The sequence below is a fragment of the Symphodus melops genome (genome assembly GCF_947650265.1).
Source record: "Symphodus melops genome assembly, chromosome: 11".
NCBI lineage: Eukaryota > Metazoa > Chordata > Actinopteri > Labriformes > Labridae > Symphodus > Symphodus melops.
In genome coordinates this window covers 4,803,548-4,827,097 of record NC_136701.1, presented here as the reverse complement: position 1 = coordinate 4,827,097, position 23,550 = coordinate 4,803,548, and the positions used below count along the sequence as shown (strand labels likewise).

The 23,550-nt window shown below is 42.8% G+C and overlaps 1 protein-coding gene across 4 annotated transcripts in view; it reads right to left on the bottom strand.

Moving 5' to 3' along the window:
- robo3 (roundabout, axon guidance receptor, homolog 3) overlaps nt 1–23,550 on the bottom strand; it is a 99,651-nt gene that overhangs the window by 19,499 nt on the left and 56,602 nt on the right. For all 4 annotated transcript variants that reach the window (XM_079356473.1, XM_079356474.1, XM_079356475.1 and 1 more), the window contains 5 exons: nt 17,382–17,506; nt 13,206–13,377; nt 10,770–10,975; nt 1,891–1,972; nt 784–952 (listed from right to left, as the gene is read on the bottom strand). In XM_079356473.1, coding sequence (XP_079212599.1) covers nt 784–952; nt 1,891–1,972; nt 10,770–10,975; nt 13,206–13,377; nt 17,382–17,506 — 754 coding nt within the window. The remainder of the gene's footprint in view (nt 1–783; nt 953–1,890; nt 1,973–10,769; nt 10,976–13,205; nt 13,378–17,381; nt 17,507–23,550) is intronic.

The following is a 23,550-nucleotide window of genomic DNA, read 5'->3' as shown; positions in this document are numbered from 1 at the left end:
ACCGAGTTTAAAGGCCAGAAAAAAACATCAAAATGTAGAGGAAATGATGGGTGTGCACATTTACTGTGCTTTTATAAGCACATTAATCCTTTGAATCTGCGCTGAATTAAACAGATAGGAAGATACTTAGTACGAGTAAAAACGACCTTGATCGCTAAGGAAAGAGGAAGATTGTTTTTGACACCTGAATTCAAAAAAGGAAAGTGAAGGTTTTTTGACTTCATTTAATTAAACACCTTCATGTTTTGCCTTTAACCACCAGTGATTCTGAAAATACTCACAATAATACTGATGCCAGAAAGGAGGGTAAATATATCTTGGCTTGTTTAAGGTTTTTAAAAGAATATAAATGATTGACAAATTGGCATACACAGGGAAGACTAATCTTTTCATGGACAGAATAAAATGCAACAGTATTTTCTGCAGGTGTTCCTTGAACATGGTGTATATGGTAAGTATCAGATGTAAATAAAGGCCGGAAATGTTTTTATTTTTTCCCCCAAAGTGAAAGTGAAAGTGAAGTTGACCTTTGACCTTTTGAGAACTTGAGTCCGAACTTAAACATTTAAAGCTGATGAAATCATGATTCATGGTCCTAAAAGTGCAGCCCTGTCCAATTGGACATTTCTGCTAACTGAACCAGACCAGAGAGCATAATGCATCAAAATAAAAAATGTTCCTTAACAAGCTTGAGGTTTTTCTAAAATCTAGAAAAACGGAGTTTGTTTATGGTTGTTTCCATTCACTTTTGATGTGACGTATGGCAGATTCAGTAAAGCTCACCTGAAGGCCTCGATGATGTAGGAGGTGACGGCGGCTCCTCCCTCGTGTGCGTTGGGTTGCCAGGTCAGAGAGACGCTGTTCTTGGACACGTCTGTGACGATGGGTTTGTGTGGAGGACCTGGCAGCTGGAAGGGCTCCGTGGTCTGAGCTGCCGACGAGTCTGCGCTGTCTGCATGGCGAAGAAGAAAGACAGAAAGAAGAAGAAGAAGGAGAAAAGATGGCGGAGAGAGCGAGGAATAAAAGCACATCAGATTAAACTCAAACATCCCCCCTTCAGCATTCCTTGTTTCATAATGTCCTCTGTGTAATCCTGTTAATGTTGACTGAACATTTGCATCAGTGTCGCTGCAGGCTAACTTCCTCACTTCTCACACAATCTAATCACAATTTGGCTTTTCACGTCGACTATTAGAAGTTAACAAAGCATCGTGACGCTAACAGTCGAATAACAAACTCCGGTGTCATCAGAGCGCTTGTTAAGTCATTACTCCTCGCTCATTAAACGCCTCTAATGAAATCTCTGCAGCTTCAAACATCTGATGCACTAATGCCTGATGGGTGGTTGAGGAAATAAAAGGGGCACAGCTTCACAAAGCACTGTGTGATTCAGAGACACCGTGTGCTGTGGCTCACCTCAGGACCAAAGACAGTATTTGAGAATTGGATGCAGCTACAGGGTTGTCATATTTGGGTTTAGGACTAATAATTTTGAAAGGCTGGAGTTTAACCATCTCAGATTTTTACAGTGTTAAAGTCACCAGATATTAATGAGAGGTTACACTAACTACTCTGGTGGATTATAGCAAATGATTTTATTAGCAGAAACATGAACTTGTTGGTTGAGCTTTGAGGAAAAGTCACACATCCATTTAGTACTCTACCTTGAATGCACTCACGCTCTTACCGCCAACTTGTTTTTGTCATGGCTGTTAGCTAAAACAGTGAGTGTGCACAAAGAGAAGTGACAATCACAATCTCTGTTTTTGGACACATCTATTATTAGCTCAATAAAAGCGTCTCTTCTGAGGATCGTTGTCTGTTGTTTCATGCTTCTACTTCACAGAGCGGCCATTTGCACGTTTTCAAAATCACGCAGAGACAATTTACCTTTAACTGTGAGCACTCCACTCCAACTCGTCTCTCCGCTGGAGCTGGAAGCCACGCAGGTGTAAACCCCCGAGTCCGTTTCCTGGCAACCGAAAAAAAAGTGCATCATTAGTTCAGTGTGTTTATGAGCGTGAGTGTGTGTGTGTGTGTGTGACAGAGAGAGAGAGAGAGAGAGAGAGACTGTGTTGACACACTTATTAGCAGTGATTGAGACTAAATGTCATACCTCTCAGAGCCGAGTGTTTGCGCAGAGAATGCAGAGCAGAGAGAAGTTCAGGTGTATAAAATGTGGCAGAGCAGAGAGCTGATGTTCACACAGAGCGACCCAGCGACTCTTCACTTCAGAGACAGAGACTGGCTTTTTCACTATGAGTGAAGAGCAGCTGTTTACAACAAATAGTGTCGGAACAATAAACTTGAGGGATTCAAAATATGAAAAAACAACAACACGCAGCGCTGTTAGGATACGCGGCATCTCCACAACTTTTCAACCATCCGTTCATTCTCATGTTTTGAGGGATTCATTAGTGAAACTGGCTTCAAGCTTTAGGCGGAGAGAGACAATACTCTTCATAACTGTGCGTTTTATAAGAGTGAACAAGTCATTATTGGATTGGAGAAAGGATCCTTCAATATAAAATGTTGAGTTTCTGAACTGAAAGTGACATTTTTGATGTCTGGGAATTATAATTCAGCCAAGAGGAAAAAAAAAAGTGAAGTCCCCCCGTGCAGGGCTGAAATGATCCCCAGAGCTACATATTGTTTTGTTTTTCATACACTGTTTTAGACTGTTGGACGTTCGAGGCACGTGAGTCTCTATGGAGAGTATGAAGAGATGTTGAAGGACATCACAGATTTTAAGTGAGCTTGACTTTCAGCGCCATATTTGAAGTAAAATTCAGTTGAAAGGGAGTTCAAATCTGTCCATCATTATTATTCCATAGTAACTAACGGCTCTCTCGGGCATCCATTATTGTTGAATGCATATAACTTGTGCATTTTAATTTCTTTGATATAAGATCTGCTTGAATTGACTGCTTCTACTTTGACATTTTGTCAATCGTAGTTATTTCTAAAATGATATATACTCAGTGGAGTTATGTGAAGTCAAGCTGGTGGCTTTTATGTTCTTCATCCTTGATTTGTGCGCAGAGGAGGAGGAGGAGGAGGAGGAGGAGGACGGGGAGTTAAAGGATCAAAAGACAGAATTTCAATGACCAGCGAGAGTCTAAAATGTCTAAGGAGTCGGCTCTTTGTACCCAACAGCTACTTAGCATTCTGGACGGGCTATGAGCAGATGTAATTAAGAGGTGTGTGATAGATGTGCCTGTGTGTATGTGTGTGTGTGTCTGTGTGTGCTGGTTGTTAAATGTTTGGGGAGGCGAGCCAAAAGCGAGACGGGCTGTGAAATTGCTTACAACAGAGGAGATGTTGGGGGTCTCCACACGGGGGAATCTCTCAGTGGGACACTGAGGTGGAGACACCTCGACTCTGAATGTGAGTCTGTTGATTTAGCTTAATAGACAGATCAGTATCGCGTCTTCAGTTTGGAAACAGCAGCACAGTGTGAAGAATTGTTCAAACTTCAAAGTGCTTAGTTAGCCAGTAAACTACGTGCTTTCTTTAAAATGACTGCTGGATCTCTACATGTTATCAAAAGACAGAAAGCTGAGACGAGCTTTGGGTCGGATTAGCCTTCAACCGCACAGATTTATTTGTCTGTCATCAATCGAACCCATATGAAAACCAATAATTAGATGACCATATTTTTTTATTTTTTTCTGATGTTGCAAATGGTGAATGGACTTTAACACTTACACATCCACACACTGTAAAGTGTCCATCAGTGTAAACTAACCTATTCATTTACATTCAGTTCAGTAAATTGGGGGTCCAGTGTCTCGCCCAAATACACTTGGACATGCGATTGCAAAAGGTGGGACTCCAACCCCAGACTTTCCAAATGAGGGATGACCGACTCTACCACTGATCCACAGCTGCCCCACGCCAAGACACGATGGAACACACAATCACCTTCACCAGTTGATGCAGCCAAAAGAGGTGAAGTGTGATTAGGAGAGGAACTCAATATGACATCTTTAAGGGTTTCTTTAAATTCCGTGTGTTGAGTGTCGTAAATGTTTGATTTTAAATGACCGCAGAGATGGATGTGTGTAGTCCTGAAGACAACATTCATGCTTTTGGCTCTGAATTCTATCTGTGCCTGTTAAAGTTGAACATTTCTTGATGAGGAAATTTGATTTTGTTGGCGTAATTCGAGTTAAAAACTAAAGAGCTAACGAGCTAACGAGCTAAATAGCGGTTGCTGACTGGCTGCGAGAAATTCCTGTTCCAGTAATCTACAAAAACCAGGACTTCTAAAGCATGACTTTTACAACTTGCGTCAGCTTTACCACCTCAGGAAAAAGACAAATTCAAAGAAGCGCGCAATACCGTTGATCATGAGATTATCTTTTGGGCTTCCATTAGGAGAGATATAGGGGACAGGAAATGTGAGAAGAGAGTGGGGATGACCACACAGCGTCAGGAGTCGAACCCACGAACAGTGCGACAAGGGTTGTAGCGTCTGATGCACTTATCCCCTTTTTTCACCTTTTCAAACAGTCCCCTGTGGTCTAAATGAAACCTCTGTGCTGTGCTTTGGTAAAAATATAACATGAATGAAGCACCAGATGAGGTTTGTGACCCTGCATAAACCAGCTCTCTCTGAACGCTCCGTTTGGTGTGTGTGTCTCTTTAAGTCCTTTAATTGTCCCTGTAGACATCACTCTTTCGCTAGCGAGAGAATTTGCGGACCTGCACAAAAGATTTGCTCTAGGTTGGAGGTGGAGTCCATGGGTGGAGATACCAGGAGAGGGGAGGGTATATTTAACCACAATCCAACTTGTGATGTCACAAACTGAGAATATTTGAAACAGAGCATTTTTCTCTGTATTGTAAAACTTATGCAGAGCACAAGCAAAGAACTCGATGGATTTATTTCACATTTTGTGGGTCGTTAGGCACTCAGGTTAGCCAAATGTATGTTCAAAAACACTGTACAAGTGTTTTTCAAAAGATAGCCCCTTTAATTAAAGGTTGTTTTATCAGAATTTAATCTTGTGGATAAAAAACGAGATAAATTGGAGTTAAAGTGTGTGATATGTTACACTGTTCAATGTGGGGGCAAAGCGACAAATTGCTGGTATTTATATTTAAACTGCACATGCTGGGAATGCTTGCTCATTTTGTGTCTTTCTGTGCGTGTGCACAGGTGTGTGTGTGTGTGTGTGGGAGTGTTTGGGAACATTTTTAATTTGTTTTTAATCTCTTTTGCTGCAAGATGCTTCACTCCTCTGTACTTCATCAATTTGCAAGAAACACAATCAGTGTTCTCTACTTCTCTTATTCTGTGAGCACAGACGCATTACTCCCACTGAAAACCTCGTACATTATGCAGGAGGATGTGCAGAGCGGGAGCCAATCAGCGAGCGGCTCCACCATCCTCCTCGGCTGCGTCGCGGCCGTCTCATCAGTAACACTGACAGATGAATTACTCAGGACTAAGTGGCTTGTCAGAGCGTCCTGCTGGACAGGGGACAGGTGACTCTCCTCCCATTCAACTCCCTGCTCTGCCCCTCCTCTCTCTCTTTAGGCCCTGACCTTCAGTCGACCTGTGGGACAGCTGATGATACCTCTGTCTGAAGAGGGGGGGGGGCAGTTCCCCAGATGGTCCTGTTTGATCTGTGGATGGGGAACAGTACGGAGTGGGGGGGGGGACGGTTGGAGTAAACAGCCGGAACACCTGACTATTAATCAAGGCAGGCAGCTCTGAGCGCTGTGAGAAACAGATTGCTAAAAAATAGATGAGGGGAGAAGAAGAGGGGATGGCTGGAGGGAGGGGCTCCAGGCTTTAAGAAGGAATCTGAGAATATTTATTCACATTTTACAATTTGATCATTTGAATATGTCTTTGACTGGAAATCCTCTTTTGCAGGACGTTGGACTTTTTCTGGAAACCAATACTCCTGAATCGGGAGTTCTTGTCTTTATTCAGGCTAATTCCTGCATTTGCATAATTGTGGGCGTGGCTGGGGTTTCAGGCGGACGTGTTTCAGCTTTCTGCCAGGAGACGAAAGGCAAACCTCGCCAGCTTTCCCTTTCTAGATTATAAAGATAGTTATGTTGACGTTATGTTAGTCAACGTTTCTAATATCGCAACTGCCATCGTTTAGCTTCATAACTGCTCTTCAGAAACCAATTGCTGACATCACTGAGACTGCGTCCACGTATTATACAGTCTATGGTCCACGGCCAGAAAGCTGGTAATGAAGAATTTGACCACGTCCTGGCCCTTGCTGTCTGCCTTTGGCCCTGTCATAGGCACATTATTCCATCTGGCTTGTTCTTGTTCAAGGATTTGCTGTCTTTCTGCAGATGCTTATTCAGTCAGTTACGTCCATTTATGGCTTCCTCACCTTCATTCGTGTGCTGCTCAGCCTCATATAAACTTGCTTTCATGCCACCCATGCTTGTTTTCACTCCATTGATTAGGTCTAGAGTTTCTTAAATTCAGAACCATTTTCAGTCTTGTTTCACTCTCATATTTCCATGAGCAAATGATCCAACCAAAGTCTCTTTATTGGAGAATGTCAGTGACCTTTGACCAATGACATAGCATGCATATCTTAACTTACTTTATAAAGCAATGTGTTTTACAGATCCATGGAGGTCAAGACATTTTTGGAATTTAAAGCTTTTGGAAATATTCAGTGAACCCTTTATATTAGAGAGTTCTAAGGTCTAAAGGTCTCATGTGTTTTAGTGAGAACAGATCATGCTCCTTGTTGAATGTCCCTCACATGAACATCGAGCACGGTTACTTGATTCTGTTTTCTTATGCGGGGCGATAGTTCAAGCGTCGGTGCACAATGATTCTGTTTTGCAAATGCCTTCTTAAAACCGAGACTTTTTTTTAGTGTCTGTAAACTAACCCGAAAGTCCAATTCAGTTTGTTTTATGTATACACTTCTACCCTGCAGAAATCATCTGCCAATCAAATTGAGCGATGTGAACTTTGTCTCATTTTCCACCACCTGCTAACAAACCAGCTAGCCCGGGTATCAGCTGTCTGCACAAGACAAGCAAACAGAAGGTTGATAATGATGTCACAGGGTGTTTTTTGGAAGAGTGGAGAAGGGAAATGTAATTGCGAGCTCTAAAATATGCACACTGGGATTTAAAGTCAACACATGAACCTGATTTCCTGCTTTCACCTGTAATGTGTTTTCTTCTCCCTCTCCTCTGGCTTTTCTTTCTGCCTTTCTTCACTGAGCCGTCCACACAACGACTTTCATCCAACACCCACACAAACCATTTAGCAGAGAGGCAGCCTGAACCTCTCTTTAACCCCCCACCAGCCTCTTACACACCCACACATAAACACATACACACTACCCGTCTGTCCAGGACGTCTTGGCACCGGTGAGGGACAGCAGAGTGTGTGAGAGTGTGTGTGTCTGGCAGAGATCCCAGGGTAATGGCATCTTGTCGATGCCAGGGTTCGAGGAACAAACAGACCATCTGTCTCCCTCCTGGGGCCCAGATGAGATCGACTTATTTAGATTGATGATTTCAGGGTTAAATGTTTCTCGTTTTAAAGGCTGATTTCATTTTTCTTTCCTGTCACGCAAGAGGAAGACTGTGGTATTGTTTTGTGTTTAATCTGTTTTAGTCTCTCCTGATGAATTGTTTCATTTCCAAGCTCCAATAAAAGAGATGTTTCAGATTTATTTAAGCGATGGATAAATACGGAGGATTTTATGTGTAACATCCTCAGGAGAATAAAAGGTTATTACTTGTTGGGGTTTGGTAGAAGTAACTGCGAGATGTGCAATGTCACAATTTAAAGTACTTAGAAAATTGCATACACAGTCTTGCACGCTGTCTAACTTGGAACAACAAATATTGGCACATAAGTCCATTGCCAGGTAGACAGTACGCACATGTTTTTCGAAGGAAGTTTTCATGAAAAGAGTCATTTACAGCTAAAGGCAGCACCATTAAGCTGTTGAAAACAACCTGAATAAATGATTTGTACTTAAGCCACGCCTCTGATTAGTAAAGTAGCCAATCATAGACTTGGATTTTAGTTGTGATGGTAATGTATTTACATTATACTGGGCGGCATTTATAGCTGCATAACTTCAGGATTGCTGATTATCTGACACTTTTGTCTGTCTGAAAAATCTCCAGTCCTGAGCTTACTTTGTGACAGGTATGTTGACTAATGGGTCTCTGACTTTTTATCGAGCACCAGCAGCAGGTTGCATTTCCGTTTTTCGGGACTTGTTGAGACTGCTTTTGGACAGATTACCCGATATTTAGTAGAAATAATAAAAAATAAGAAATTGTAATAAATAAAAGTTGAACTTTTTGACTGTAGTGCTTTTTTTCTGGGGAAACTGAACGTGTCTCTGTACCTTTTTCACACACGCATTCCTGAAAATGTCTTGAAAATGTCAGGACAGACTATAAATGACATTCAAAAGTGGATATTTACACATCTAGTCAGATGGGTCAAGAGGCCGGACATGAAGAACAAAAATGGTCTTAATGTTTACAAGACATCCAAGATGGTAGACGAAGCAGAGTTCAATCCTATGACAGATATTATGGTGGTATGTGACGTTTCACATATTTACTGTATCAACAAAAAGAGCAGAAGGACGACTGCAATGTTCACTCACTAGTTGCGTGAGGTAAACATCATTCCACCCTTTTACATGGATATTATTATTTTATTATTATCAGCTCACCTCGACCTCATGCCCACATTTTATCAGAGGGCTTAAAAGTCCAGGTCAAGTCAAGGTAAACATTTCTAGAAATTTTCAGGAATTTGATGCATGTGTGAATACAGCTAACATCACTGTATTGTACCTGCAGATCTAAACTTTCATCAGTCTCAGCTGTTCTTATTATAACTAGAAACGCACCAGATTAAGATGCTGAAGAGATTTCCTTCCTGCTTCACATCAAAAACATTTTCATGAAAATGATAAGTACAGCTCCAGAGAAGCACAAGAGTACCTGTCATGTCTTTGTCCTGTCTTCCATAACCATTACAGCTTTGCGAAATAAATGGGGAAAAAAATGTCAACCCAGCTGCAATTTTTCAAAGTTTCTCTTTCCTGTTTCTTTTTTTAAGAGACGGACTCGAGTGTCCAATTACTGACAAGCCGGAAACTTAAGTGCACTGATCAACATCTCAAATAGAAAAGAAAAAAGTTTGGATGTCGTATCTGCGATCAAAAAGCCGTTACGAGCATTTGTTGTTATGTTTGCTGTAAAACAAACGCACAACCATCACTGAGGGCATGTCTGCTCTCCGTGCAGAGTCTGATCAAACGATACCAGAGCCTGCAGAGAAGCTTCAACGTGCGGTTTGAAAGCTTCAAACGGGCTCCAGAGCATGAACACGTCCAAGTCCCCAGCTGTCGACTTCCTTTATTCCTGCATGATGTAAACGCAGAAGATGATGTACATTATAGGCCTCCTACTCTATGACTATACCTCCCCTCGATCCTCTCCTCTCCTCTCCTCTCTTCTCCTCTCACTCAGCCTCCTGCTCCTCCATCTCTCTCTCTCTTTCATCCAGTCCTCACTCACAGTGATGTATCGAGGATTTAATTACGACTCTCAGCGATCGTTAATCATTGAGAACCCACAATCAATTGATGCTGCGGCCTCCTCGGCTCTCTCAGAGGCTGCGGTGACCTCAGGTGCTGCTTTCGTACCCAGGAGGGAAGTCTGCGCAGAAAGGATTTCATTAGCACGGAGGAGGGCGGTGCTAACGACCGCTAATGGCCTCGCACGCTCATTATCAGGGTGATCACGCCTCACAGATGCAGTTTTTGCTGCATTCCCAACCTCTCCTCCACTCATAAAATCCAATCATCTGAGTCAACTGTGGACATATACTTCATTTAAGAGCTTCATTCTTTCCCGGTAATTAAATTGAATATTGTTTTATCATGGCGAATATCTTTATTCCGTGTGGCCTGCATGGTGTTTGATGTGCAAATATTGATGCATGTTGATCGTGAACACATTTTAATGAGTTAACTTTCAGCTGTGATGCGATGGAATTAAAAGCAGTCGTTAAAAAACACTGACTTAGAGTCAGTTGAAGGTCTGCATGTAAAGAGGAAAATATCTTACTTTATCTGTCTGGGTATTCAATTTTACTTTGCAGGATTCTATTTTAAGAGGCTGCAGAAAAACAGCCATTATAACATCTTTTACAAGTCAAATCTCCACAAATAAAAACTAACCATCCCCTCCTTATTTCAGCTCTGTTCAGCCTTTACATAAATCCGCCTCATGCCTTTTTCCAGACACGCACTTCTGAAAGAAAATCTCAAGCCGCCCTCTGAGATCTTTCCTGACATGGCTGTTCACACTTCACGCACCGGACAGCAGGAGACTTTCCCCGTAAGACGGGAGGGGTCTCAGTAGGCAGGACGTTGAGTAGAAAAGAGGACGCGATAATGCAGCTGAAGACATAAATACGCGCCACCGCGCTTAACTCCAAGCAGCCAGGTGATGACTGTCGTGCTACATGTGTGTAAACAGTCAGGGAATCTTCAGACACTATACACACAGCAGTGAGTTTTACAATCTACAACAGCTTTTTACAGGTTGCAACAGCTCAGGATTAAACAACCAAAGCCAGTATTGGATGTTGGCCATTTGAAGCCAGGCTAGTTTTCTTTTACGAGTTGGTAAAAATAAGAAGTCACGCAACATGTTAGAAGTTAATTTACAAACACTGACAACTGTGCAATCATAAACTGCATGAGATTTTTTTTTTTTACCTGGAGGTTGGTGATTTGAAATGTGCCGTTGTCCATCAGGCTAATTCTCCCATCATTTCCCAGAATCCTCTGCCCGTCTTTCTCCCACTGGATGCTGGGGATGGGGTTTCCCATGATGTGGCAGTGTAACTGAGTAGTGGAACCAGGAGCTAGCGTGTGATTGGCTGGTCCCTGGCGGATTATGGGCGGGACGCGGTCCGATGGTGCTATAAGGGAATGAAAATGAAGTGAGTTGAGGTAAAGGGTCATAACTTTGCTCCCCCCTCGATGTCTTTTGAGGGTCACACAGCCACTTGATCGCAGCGTTTATGTAAAAACCTTCAGAACATTTTCTCCCTGAAGGATTCCTCTCTTAGGTCCTGCTCCAGTTCAACATGCAAATCCATGACATAGATTTTCCTCTGACAGGAATATGTTACTACAGTTGCCTTCTGTCAGAGTAAAGGACAACTTAACAGAATATTGAGTAGCACCATGTTTAAAGGCACAGTACGGAAATACCGCCGCCAGGAGGCTCTCTATCAAAACAATAAAAAAGGATGCTGTTGAGGCTGACGGGGAATCATGGGAGTTCTCTCTGTTACCCCCTAAAGATGAAAATGAACCCTGAGAATGTGTTTCTTCTTTTGTTTCACAGCAGCACATGCAGCAACAGTACGGCAGATTTTGGTAGCAGCTCCTGCTTCCTTATGTATCACACTTTAACGTAACGTTGGGTGTTTCCACGATAACGGTAAACATGTCATATCTGTCTTTGCAGCAGCCACGGCAGAACACGTCCTGTTATAATTGCTTTAGTTGAAAAAAAAAAAAAGGACCACTCTTTGGTAAAATACTGAAGGCGTTCCAAACACTAAAGATTATATGACTTTCTGAGATCCGTTTTAAAGTCGAGGACATGAAAAAGAAAACAAGAAGAAACAGAGGAAAAAGAATAAATGATGTATGCTGGGCTTACTTCAGCTGCAACACTTAGCTTCACATCAGGGGAATGTGACGTGGAATGAACACTTTGACACAAACAATAAAAAAAAACCATCCTTATTTGATGTGCAGCTGCAGCTTATGCCCGTTAAGATGCATATTCAACTAATGAAAGTGCAATTTAAAATGGAGACGACTTGGTGTAAGTGCTGTCTTTTTGCAGACTTGTGTATAGAAGAAGTGGTATGAATTCCTGCACATTCATAAAATGTAAAGGCTCTTTGTAACCGAACGCCCTTGGTATTCTTCTCTTTCTCACAAAGCGTTCAGCGACCGATGAAGAGCAGAAAGGAATGTTGCTGCATGCAAAGCAAGAGCAAACCCTCGTTAATATTCCCTGATATCATCAGCTCAATGAAAATATGTAAAGTCAACTGAGGAGTTAATATATTTAAAGCTGAACTGAATCCCTTGTTTGCTCCTTGAATGGGCGGATGCAGTGAGGGGAACATATGTAGCAGCAGGTTATTTTGCATAAAAACGATTGCCAGACGTCCCTTTAGGTTTCCATCAGATCAAGACTCCTGCTGCTCCATTTTCACATCAGATGGATTTGAAGGAGTTTATCTTTTTTGTATCAGGGCATGTGTGTGAGGGCGAGGACGGATCAACAGAATATTCCAAACGATGAGGCGCCGTGGTTTAGTGTGCATGGCCCATGTGTGCAGGCCGGTTCAAATCCGACCCGTGGGCTCCATTCTGCACATCATTCCCCATTCTCTCTCTCTCTCTCTTTCACTTATTTCTGGCTCTACCCACTGTCCTGTCTCTCCAACAAAAGGCATTAAAAGCCCAAAGATGAATCTAAAAAAAAAAAAAAAAAAACAATCTGCGCAATGATTAATCAATCAGGAGGCAAAGAGTGCAGTGTGTTTTAATACTTGTTCTCGTGTTTATGAGGGAAAGTATTAGTGAGTAAAATGAGTTGATAAGTGATAATAAAAGACCACAGGGGCGAGCGTGAATGATATCTATTCCACTGATTAATGTTCTACTACATTCATTATTTTCTTTTTACAAATGCCAACAACATTTAAATGATAATGTGTCAACGTGTGTCAAATTATAACAGTTGGAGGATAAAAGTCAGATATTAACACCATGTCAGACATCAACCCGTTCAGTTCAGTTCAGTTCGGTACGGTACGGATTTAATGGCGTAACTTCCACCGTCCGAAGTTTGAAGTTACACCAAAATAACCGATTCATCCCGGTGCAGAGTCATTTCAAGGCTCTTTCGGGGGTTTTTTGTGACGACTGAGAGCACTTTGCATCGTCCCATAGAAGACCTCAGAGGTGCACACCTCCTCCGTTGTCGCCCTGTGTTAACCCTTTCATGTCGTTCTTCTTCGTTGAATTAATTAGCGAGCTACGCTGTGTCGCCTTGCCATGATGTCACGCTATTAACAAGCGGACCAGCTAGCGTCACGTTTGCATGCGTTTAACACTCACCACTTTCCACCTCGAGCAGCGCTTTGGTCAGGATGCTGCCGGCCACACTGATGGCCTGACAGATGTAATATCCCGAGTCTGCCACCTGGACGTCTGCGATGGTCAGCTCGCCGCTCAGCGACACGGAGAAACGACCCGCCTGAGACGGCTCCTGGATGGGGAACAGCAGGATCTGCAGAAGAGAAAAATGTGTAGAGTGGTTTTTTTTTAATCACGATTTACCCATTCACAGTTTACTGCTTTTCATTGTAGGGTTGACACGCTACATTTACTACCACGCTTTTAATCAGAGATATTTAAAGAAAACTTCTCTGCTTCAGCTCGGCTTCATAATGAAGGATGTTTTGTCGATGGCAGACAAAGAAAATCCACTCGCAGCTTTATGAAGAGTCTGAAAACTCTCTTGAATATTCAGGGCTATAAGCTTTTTGTTCACATGTTCAGTTGGAATTAAAAGATACTTCAGGTCACTTGAGAATAAAGGAGAAATGGAGGACGGCTGATAACTGAAGCTATTTAAATTCAGACTAAAAGAGGGGCGGGGCCAGAGAGCATGGAAATATGAATGTGTGTCATTTAAATGGCAGACCCTGAGGTCAACTTTATGAATGTCTTGACCCTTAGTCTTTATGTAAATATGATAACAGCCTTTAACTAAAGGTGCAACAACATGTAGCCTCAGCAGAAAGAGGAACAAATGCAAAAGGTGGTTCATATGTAAAAAGCATCAAATAAAATCCATGGTCAAAACATACAAAACAAACATTAGTCGCTCGAACTGTTGGATGTATGTGTTGCTTTAGTCTAGTCTCCTATTAGTCAAGCTATCCTGCTTTGCTGCTGTAACACTGTAAATGTATCCATCTGCGAGATGAATACAGGATGATCTTAACTTAACACAGCCTGCAAAATAAATACATTTGGTCCGGGTGCAGAAACAGCTCCATCCATTTCACCACCTCCTTCAGGACCTGCGTCTAGATTATTACGGCTCACTGTTCATGATAGTTGACTGACCAGCGCTCAGTTTAATGACCTGTTCGCTCAGCCTTGGCTCAACAAGGTATTATACTATTTTCTGAAATCTACTTATTCTGATATTGATATCAAAACCTGCTCCGTTTGAGCAAACTTCCTAAGTGGGGCGTCATTTAAAAAAAAATCGGTTTATTTTGAAGGGACACCCGAAGGAATGAATGTCAGAAATGTTTAAATTATTGCAAACATCCCGTTTGGCCCCGTTGGTTCGTTCTGTTTGTGTGTTTTTTTAATAAGAACTAAACTCCTACTATCGTAACTGTTCTTCTGTGTGTTCCTGACAATGATAACAAGCTTAAAACAAGTTTCAGATCACATCATTTACATGTTAAGCAATCCTGCAGTTCTGTTGGGCAGTGATTAAACCCTCATAGAGGCAAATAAGGTGGTGAACAAACACATCTGGAATGACCTACACAAACACAACAATGGACATCATGTTCCTCACACCTTCACTCCGGTCGAGTTCAATACAGGACAGTGAGAAGAGTCAGCAACTGGGTAAAGAGAGTGTAAAGTCACATGCAGGAAAGGAGCCAAAGGTCTGACTGGGGCATCAACGACAAGGCTCCCGGTTCCCTGACCTGGTTGTGTCTCTGCAAAGTTTCACTTGTGTGTCCTCAGCAGATGAAGGAATTACATGTCATACTACAGTCGTGAAAAACCCGGAACCAAAGCAAAATTAAAAAAAAAAGATACCAGCAATAAGAAGACAAGAGAAGTAAGAGAAATAGAAGCAAGTGTACCATCACTTGTCTGACGTGGATACATTCTGCAAACCTTCAGAAATCATCATTAGCCCCACTATATGTCAAGTCGAGCTGTGATTCCTAACCACAGAAATGATGAGCTGACATGGACCATCAGTGACATTAACTCTGGGATTTATGACACTTTTGCAATGATCGAGTTTCACCTGCAGCTTAAAAGTAAATCACACTTTCTCATACAAAACAATTTCACCATTGTGCTTTTCCCCACCGTTTATCCCTGATCTTCTCTATTTTCCCGGAGTATAAATACGTGTCTTTCCTGGAGGTTATTCACACAAAGGAAGCCACTATTCACAACATGCTACCCCCACTCTTCCTCCGTGCTTTATCTCCCTCCTCCGCCCTTGTTCTCCTTCTCCCACACACCTTCTCCAGGCCTCTTTTTTTTCCACCCTCACTCTTCCCCTCTAATCTGTACCTGGGAGCCATGCTACTGGCACCCACGCACTCTCATCAGGCCTTTCAGTGCATTCCAACAGGCTGCCGTGCTTATCACGCGCTCGCCTTTCTCACACACGAAACCCACACAGACAAACACGCTTCTGAAGACACGTAGGCCTGTGCAGACTCACGCTTTGGTGAATAATGACCTGTGTGGATGATGGCAAAAATCAGGCGTGCTTGATTGTGTAGCTACCTGCGTGTACATGTGTGTGTGTGTGTGTGTGTGTGTGTGTGTGTGTGAACCACCCTGTCACTGAACTACAGCACACAGCAGTTACAAAAAAAAAAACAGACGACAGTAAAGAAGATGAAAGAAAGGAGGGATGCAGGGTCGCCTTAAAGCAACAGTGACGTGTAAAGAAACTAGCTTATGAATAAATCAGGCCTGGCGTTTCCATGGCTATTATATGATTGATATTAATGTTATTTAATTATTGAAAATGTGAAATCATCTACTTTGTATTTGTACCAGTTATCTCCTTAGCTGCTGTAGGCTTCAAGGTCATCATTCAGGTTAAATGTGTCTGTTGTAAGTGTGTCCAGTTAGAGGGTTTGTTTTTGCTTCAGGCTCAGACTGTTGTTCAAACTGTCTGACAAAATTACACAGGAAAGCTCCTGACAGAAAAATGACGTCTTTGTAAAGTGAAAGTGCTTTCAGTGTAAACAGGGAACAGTTGATACAACTTTCTTTTCAAAGCCACCAAACCCCATTAACAAAAAAAAAAACATTAATGTTTCATTAATTTGAACAGCCAGAGATTTGGAGTTTCTGGCCTTCTGCTGTCATGAGCACTTTGGTTTGTTTGTATTGAAGATTGAATTTGTTTCAGAGAGTGAGCTGTGATCTAACCGGATGTTTACACCTTGCACTAACTATTTGTAATTGATTGACAGATTGAAGAGTTCACTCTCCTGCCAAACATGCAAATAAGCTCCGTTCATTTGTAAAGACTAAATACATTCTAGGTCTTTATTGTCCCCACAGGGAAATTAGTTTGCAACAGGAAGCATACAAATGCTAAAAAACAACCCAACGAACATTAACACCAAGTGCATACATAATTTAGATAAAACCTGAACGCTCAGCACAGATAATCCAGCATCCTGATAAAAGAGAAAGTGCAAAGTGCAATAAACAAGAATTTAAAATTCAACTGAAGTGTAACAAACAAATAGCAGCAGATCCGATGCCTTTAACCACTGGCAGCCTGTACCGTCTGCCTGAGGGAAGAAGGCTAAACTATTCCACTGATTAATGTTCTACTATTAATGTTCTCTATTAAAATCTGTCGCCTGCCTGACCACCTGTAGAGGTAGATCAGCTGGACATGACTCCTCCCACCAACCTTGCTTGTCACTTTAACCTGGCTACCTCGTCGTTTTTTTTTGGCTAGAGCCAGATCACCATACCATAACGCAAAACAAAACAAACACTTTTAAAACAGGCTCATCATCTCAGAGGAAAAAAGTTAATAAATACAACCGCTTCCAAACCAGATTGGATAGATGAGTGCCAGACCCTCTCTGTATGTGTTCTGAGCTATCACATCTCAAACAGTCCCCAGGACACTTTGGAGTGTGCTCACGTTTTGAGGCTATCCACTTGTTGTCAGTCTCAGATCGCCAAAAACAGATATTGACACAAGCTGTAAACAACCTCGATTTGTAACACCACCTCATTGCTTTGCTATTCTAACTGTATTTTTGTGACAGTGCAGGGAGTTTCAGTGACCAGTGGGAGCTCTGTTAACCACCAGTCCTCCCCGCCACTCACTTTCCCAAAAAAAAAAAACAGCAACTGTCAGACACAAATTGACCATGAAACTGTGATGGATGCCTCAGAGGTTCAGAAAGGCTGTCATCCTCTGTGCAGTGGGAGATCAGAGCTGACTTTTCAAACATGTCACAGGAGCTCTCTTACCTGGCTGCCTTCTCTCTGCCAGAAAACAGCGGGCGGAGGGTTTCCTTTGGTTCCACAGAGGAAGGTTACGGTGCGACCTGGAGCTGTGATCTGGTCTCGCGGCCGAACGACGATCTGAGGGGGCACTGCGACAGAGAAGAGAGGGAGGAATGGTTATCAGAGCCTCCGAGAAATGAAATCTTTGTGTGTGTTGGTTGAGTGTGTGGCAGCTGTGGTGATGAGTGCAGTAATCTGTAACAGACCACCAGTGATGACAACAAGACATAAGTGACATCTCTCTCAGTCAACCTCTCCCTGTCTCTTTATCTCGCTTTCATACACACCTACACTCATTCACACACACACACACACACACACACACACACACACACACACACACACACAGACACACACACACATATAATCCCATCTACTGGAGGGACGCTCTCCAGTGATGGGCCGCCTATGAGAACAGCTTCGTAGAGGCTTGAAGCTGTCGTGTTGTATTCTTGTTTTCACATCAGGAATTTTGATTTGCAGGATGAGCCGTTCGGCGCACTCTGCAGACTTATCCTGGGATTACACAAACATGTGTTTCGCTCGTGGCCGGACATTTTGCCCACGTTTAGTTTGGGCATCGAGCATTGGAACACTATATAGTTGAGTTTTCAAATGAGGATCAGTATCGTAGTTCAACTTTAAGCTTTTCCTAACTTTTTCAGACATAAACATTCAGAGCACATAGACCGCTTTCAGAAAAACAGTGGAATGTGGAGTGCATTTAAATCTGCTGCAGCGGAATATACAAATGTGTCTCCCTTAAGTGAAACACTGTGCACATTTATTCAGACTGAACAAGGATTTCTCCTGCTTTCATTCCTGCTTGGTTCCTCAGTGCTCTGTTTCTTCCAGGATGGAGCCTGGAAAAAGACTGCTCTTGACCTTGAATCATTTGGCTTTGAATGATAAAACCTGGTATAGAGGGTTATTGATTAAGCTATAGGCCATGATAATCAATCTCCTGTGTTTAGCGCGGAACCTTCAGGAAGCTTCATTCAGGTTTGCGGGTCACCTTTCTGATCCCAGGCACCCGGCTAATCACAAGTCTTTGAAGTGAGATTGAAGGAAGGAGGGTTGTGTTTGTGGTTCTACACACATACACACAAACACACACACACTCCTTTGATTTCTATTGATTCTGTAGTAGGTGACAGGTCTCCCCCCCCCCCAGAGGGGGGGTGTGAATGCATAATGATGGCCTCCACCAGCAGCCCTAATTGATTTCTCCTCTTCCCACCTGATCTCCAGCTCCTCTTTCATTCTCCGTCTCAATTAGCAGCAAGACAAACAGACAGAGAGAAAGACAGAACCTTCAGGAAGAATAGAAGCAGGAACGCCCTGCACACACAGCGACTGAAAGAGTCACAGTGAAAGTGAATGAACAAAGACATGAGTTTCCACACAGCAGTCCGGTACGGATCGGTACAGTTTGGTTCCATTAAGCCCGATCCCGTTTGTGTTTCCACAGCGGCGTGTATGCCGGCTACCGATAGCCGCTGCGTAATAGCGTCACATGATAGCAGCTAATTGCTAACAGCTAACCGCTAACTAATAAACTCAACAAAGGAGAAAAATGCAACACAAACAAAACCAACACTGGAAGACATCCAACAGTTCATCTACTCTGTCCCTCACATGTGACTCTTTAGTCAAAAACGCAATCCAGCTTTGTTTCAGAGAAGGCTGTGTGCCGCGAGGAGAAATACAGACGTAAACAATCGGCTCTGTATGATTTAAACACAGCGTGGTTTTGTTTGCCGACGTAACACAGGAAGTGACGATTCATTCACCCAATCAACGGACTGCTGTGTTTAGCTCCACCTTTTCGGGTCGGCTTGACATTCTTGGCACCCCAACGGAAGGGTCCATAAAAGTAGGACGGTACAGATCGGTTATTTGGGAATCTTTCCCGGGATTAGTCTATGGAAATGCAGCAAAATGCGCCGTACTGAGACGAACCGATCCAAACCGCTCAGTGGAAACGGGGCTTTACTAGCTATGTGTTCTTTAATGCCAATTTAATTTGCACAAAGGAATCTGAATCTGCAAAGCCAATATTCTGAGCTACAAACGTGCACAACACACAGGTGTGTGCATGTGAGGTTTCTGCTGGATTATTTGTTTAAGGGAGCTCTTCTTGCTGTATACTTCACATGATGTAAGCATGCAATAATTTACTAAATCAATGACTAATGTAAGAATATGAAAATAGAAACTACGATGTTGCCTTTTGAAGTCTCGTTTTCTTTAACTGAGTTCGAACACAACATAACTTTAAGACGAGTCTGCTGACACAAGTTCAATCAGAGGAGGCAATTTCTCTTTCTTTGTGTAGTGAGGGTTAGAAATGGACTCAATGTTTTAACGAGGGGGAGAAAGATAGAACACTGTAAAGTCCTCTAACAATCAGGCGTGAACATTGTTTGGACCGTAGACTCTTTTAAACATGGATGTAATCTCAGTGACGTCACACGCTTGTTTCAGAAGAGGCGCTATGAAGCTGAATGATCCGCAGCCGCCATATTGGAAACGCTTTCTTCACCTGATGTTTGAACATTTTAAAAATGGATTTCTCTTTAAGCATTTCACATAATCTTCTTTTTTTCTTTCAACCAACCAAATCATCACTCAGAGCCAGTCCTTCATTATTCCTTCATCACTGTGTCAAGTTAACCTTAACTGTGCCTGAGTGTCTCTAATTGTCTTAAGTGTTACCTCACCTCTTGCCATGTTACATCACCACCAATTTAAAAAAAGAAATGAAGCTGAGCTGGACCCACCTGTCACTCAACTCATCCACGCCCCTTAGGATGCATCAAACATTTAGCTTTAATATGATCAATGTGGATCAGTTATAAAACATAGTGATTCCTTGGATTTTGCAGCCAGCCTCATGTGGACCATCATTTTTCAACAGCAGAGGTTGCAGCTTGCTCCTGTCCGGACCTGTCCGTTTTCCAGATGTAAACAGCAGGAGCTGTCCAAATGAGGAAAGCTGGGGGAGACGGAGAACTCCTCCTTTACGGATACTTTTTTTTTCTGTTTTCATCATCAGCAGGAATCACATGAGTAGGAAACAATGAACAGACAACCTGAGCGAGTAGAGAAAGGGCAAAGCTGTGTTTCTGTGCGAACTGCATCAACACACACACACACACACACACACACACACACACACAAACACACACTCACTGTGATTTGGTTTCAGACTATTAACTGGTTTATTTGGATATTGGCTCAATCAGACTTCATTCAAGGACCGCTGACACGGATAAACACTGTTTAATGTCTCGGCTTCATTCTCACATCAAGCTCCTCCAACTAATGCCAGAACATTTTAAGGTGTGCATTTTGTGTGTGTGAAAAAGGCTCAAGATAAACCAAGCGAAGTCTGTCAGGAAAACAGGTCTGCAGATGAAGGAGTAGAATGCAAATTCTCTCTGATGTGAAATGTCAGCGTGTGGTCTGGGTTTAGAATCACTGTCTGCAGGCCTCCTCTGTGGGACTTGCTCGCTGTTATCGCTCACCTGAGATGAGCGTGCACGCTTCATTTCACGCCCATCATACAAAATTTCATCCTCCCCGCCTCGGGGATTACGTTGCCTTTTGCTGTCCTGATGTCAGCTTCCACCTCGAGCGTCCTCGCACAGCAGGAGGAGCTCCATATGTCAGCCTCAGGATAAATCACAGCTCAGGAGGCCGTGTGTGAACCGGACAGGGTCATGTCCATGTTGACCCCCACTGACCCTAAAGGTCAAATCCACAAAAAAAAAAAAAAAAAAAAAAAAAAAGCTCCTCCGAGGTTAAGATGCCACTAACAGAGTGCTCATACTTCCTAGATAACTCCAGCATTTCATGATGAAACTGATGCAAGGCCTGAAATATCAAAGAAATGCGGTGTAATATACCCTCGGCTTATGTAACGCATCTCCGGGCCTGAGCACATTCAGCTGTGACAAACACACAGGAGAGAAGACACATCATCAGAGCACGGTGCCAAGCAGGAAATTTGACAAAAACTTGTCAACACCTGAGCATTTCCCTGTCGAGCCTGTAACAACGACATAACTCTGACCCAAATACGCCGACGCTCGAAATATTCAGGCTATTAAAATGCCGCTTTTTGGGCGCGCTACACAGCCTGTCTGGAGAATAACAATGTTTGATTTGAAGAGGCAAGTCGGCACACTGCCTGAGGCTGTAATAAATAATTAGCAATAATGGGTGCACTCGGCGCGACACTGAGCTTTAGATTTAGGGCAGGGAGAAACATTAGCATCCTCACATGGGACGGAAACAGAGCAGCTGAAATATACATGACAAAAATCAGCGAACAATGCATGTCGCTCGTGCAGCAGTTTAATATTCTGAGCTGCCACTTGTGGGTATGCGCGCTTTTTGAAGTGCCCTTAAATCTTTATCAATCACAATAGCACCTCAAATTTCCAGTTTTATAGAGTCTATAACCAGGTGTGCAGGAATGACGGCACATAAACTGATAACTGCAGGGAGGTGACAGAGAGGGAAATCAGGAAACTTCTAAATAAAGAATGAAACTCTTGAGACAGGAATTCAAAGGAGCCTGGAGACTTCTTTTATATGCTGGATATTGCCGGTGCTGCAGAACACATAACAAGGCTAACATGCCAAGAGGGAGGCAAAAATAGTCGAGGACTGCAAGTGAAATTTCCAGAGCGTTCACGATAAGAGCTGTCAAGACTGAAGGAGCGAAGACTGCTCTCAGTGAGAAGTGCCTGAACTCTTCCAAAGTCTCTGTGATGGGGATCAAATGTTCACATGCAAAAGGGAAGTCACAAGGTCAGTCCTTCCTGTCTGAATCGGTCCTCTAGGTAAAAGACTTCAAGGCCGAGGTTAGAAAATGTGGAGAGGGTTAGAAGAATTACTTAATGCAATTAGAGGAAGCATGATCTCCGTTCCTCCAGAGGCCTCGGTGGTAGACAGGCTTATGTGAACTGGCCTGCACGCTTGTTGTCGGCAGTGGGTCAGGCCGCCAGAGAAAGACTCAGAGAAACATGCTTCAGAGGTTTAGAGTGTGCCAGACATACGAGAGATAATCTCTTCAGAGTTATCTGCACATGAAGGGGGAATTTGATTTATTAGAATCATACTGCTGCTGTTTGAAGTCAGAGCTGCATCGATCATATGTTTGAGCAAGCTTTGGTTTTATTCCATACATTACTCATTATTATTATAAAAATATCAATGCTGGAATGGGTGGTGCAAGAGCATTTGAGCGTTTCTTTAGCTGCCTGATATGAAGACTTGCACAGTGTATTTAATCTGCCAGCAAGAAAATGGAAAGGGGCATCTGGATTTCATCCCTGGACAGTGTGTCATAATAGTGCGTGATTTAAGCACTAGCTTCCCTGAGGTAAATCAAACTGTCGTTGTTGTTGTTGTCATAGATGCTGGACGTCCCATAGTGACTTTTAAGTTTCGTTGCTGATTCAAGCTTGAATTGGGAGGGAACTTGATCAGTCAGCGACGCAGCGAATCAAAACAGAGTAGACCGACGTATCGACGGTCTCGGCTCCTTACCGCATGCTGTGCTCCCTGCGCGACAGATCAGAGCGTGTGATTTGTTCCTCTGCTGCTGTATGCAAACAGCATGTTTCTCAGTCACATACCGAAAGTAGACAAAGCGCTTACAAGCAAAGCATCTTACATCCTCTGCTCCCCCATCTGCACTTGACAAGTGATTTGCTTCAACATACTGAAGCTATCACACACAGGGGGAACACAAACACACACACACACACACACCACCACACACACACTCCCGGCAGGGGGTCCTGAGGGGCCTCGATCTGACAGGCAGCTGTCACAGTCCCACGCTGATGCAGACAGCGAGTTACACAAACATACACTCGAGTAAACACGCTCTCATGCTGCTGCAGTTTCATATAACCCCCAGTCTTTCTCAGACTTCTATCTATCTATCTATCTATCTATCTATCTATCTATCTATCTATCTATCTATCTATCTATCTATCTATCTATCTATCTATCTATCTATCTATCTATCTATCTATCTATCTATCTATCTATCTATCTATCTATCTATCTATCTATCTATCTATCTATCTATCTATCTATCTATCTATCTATC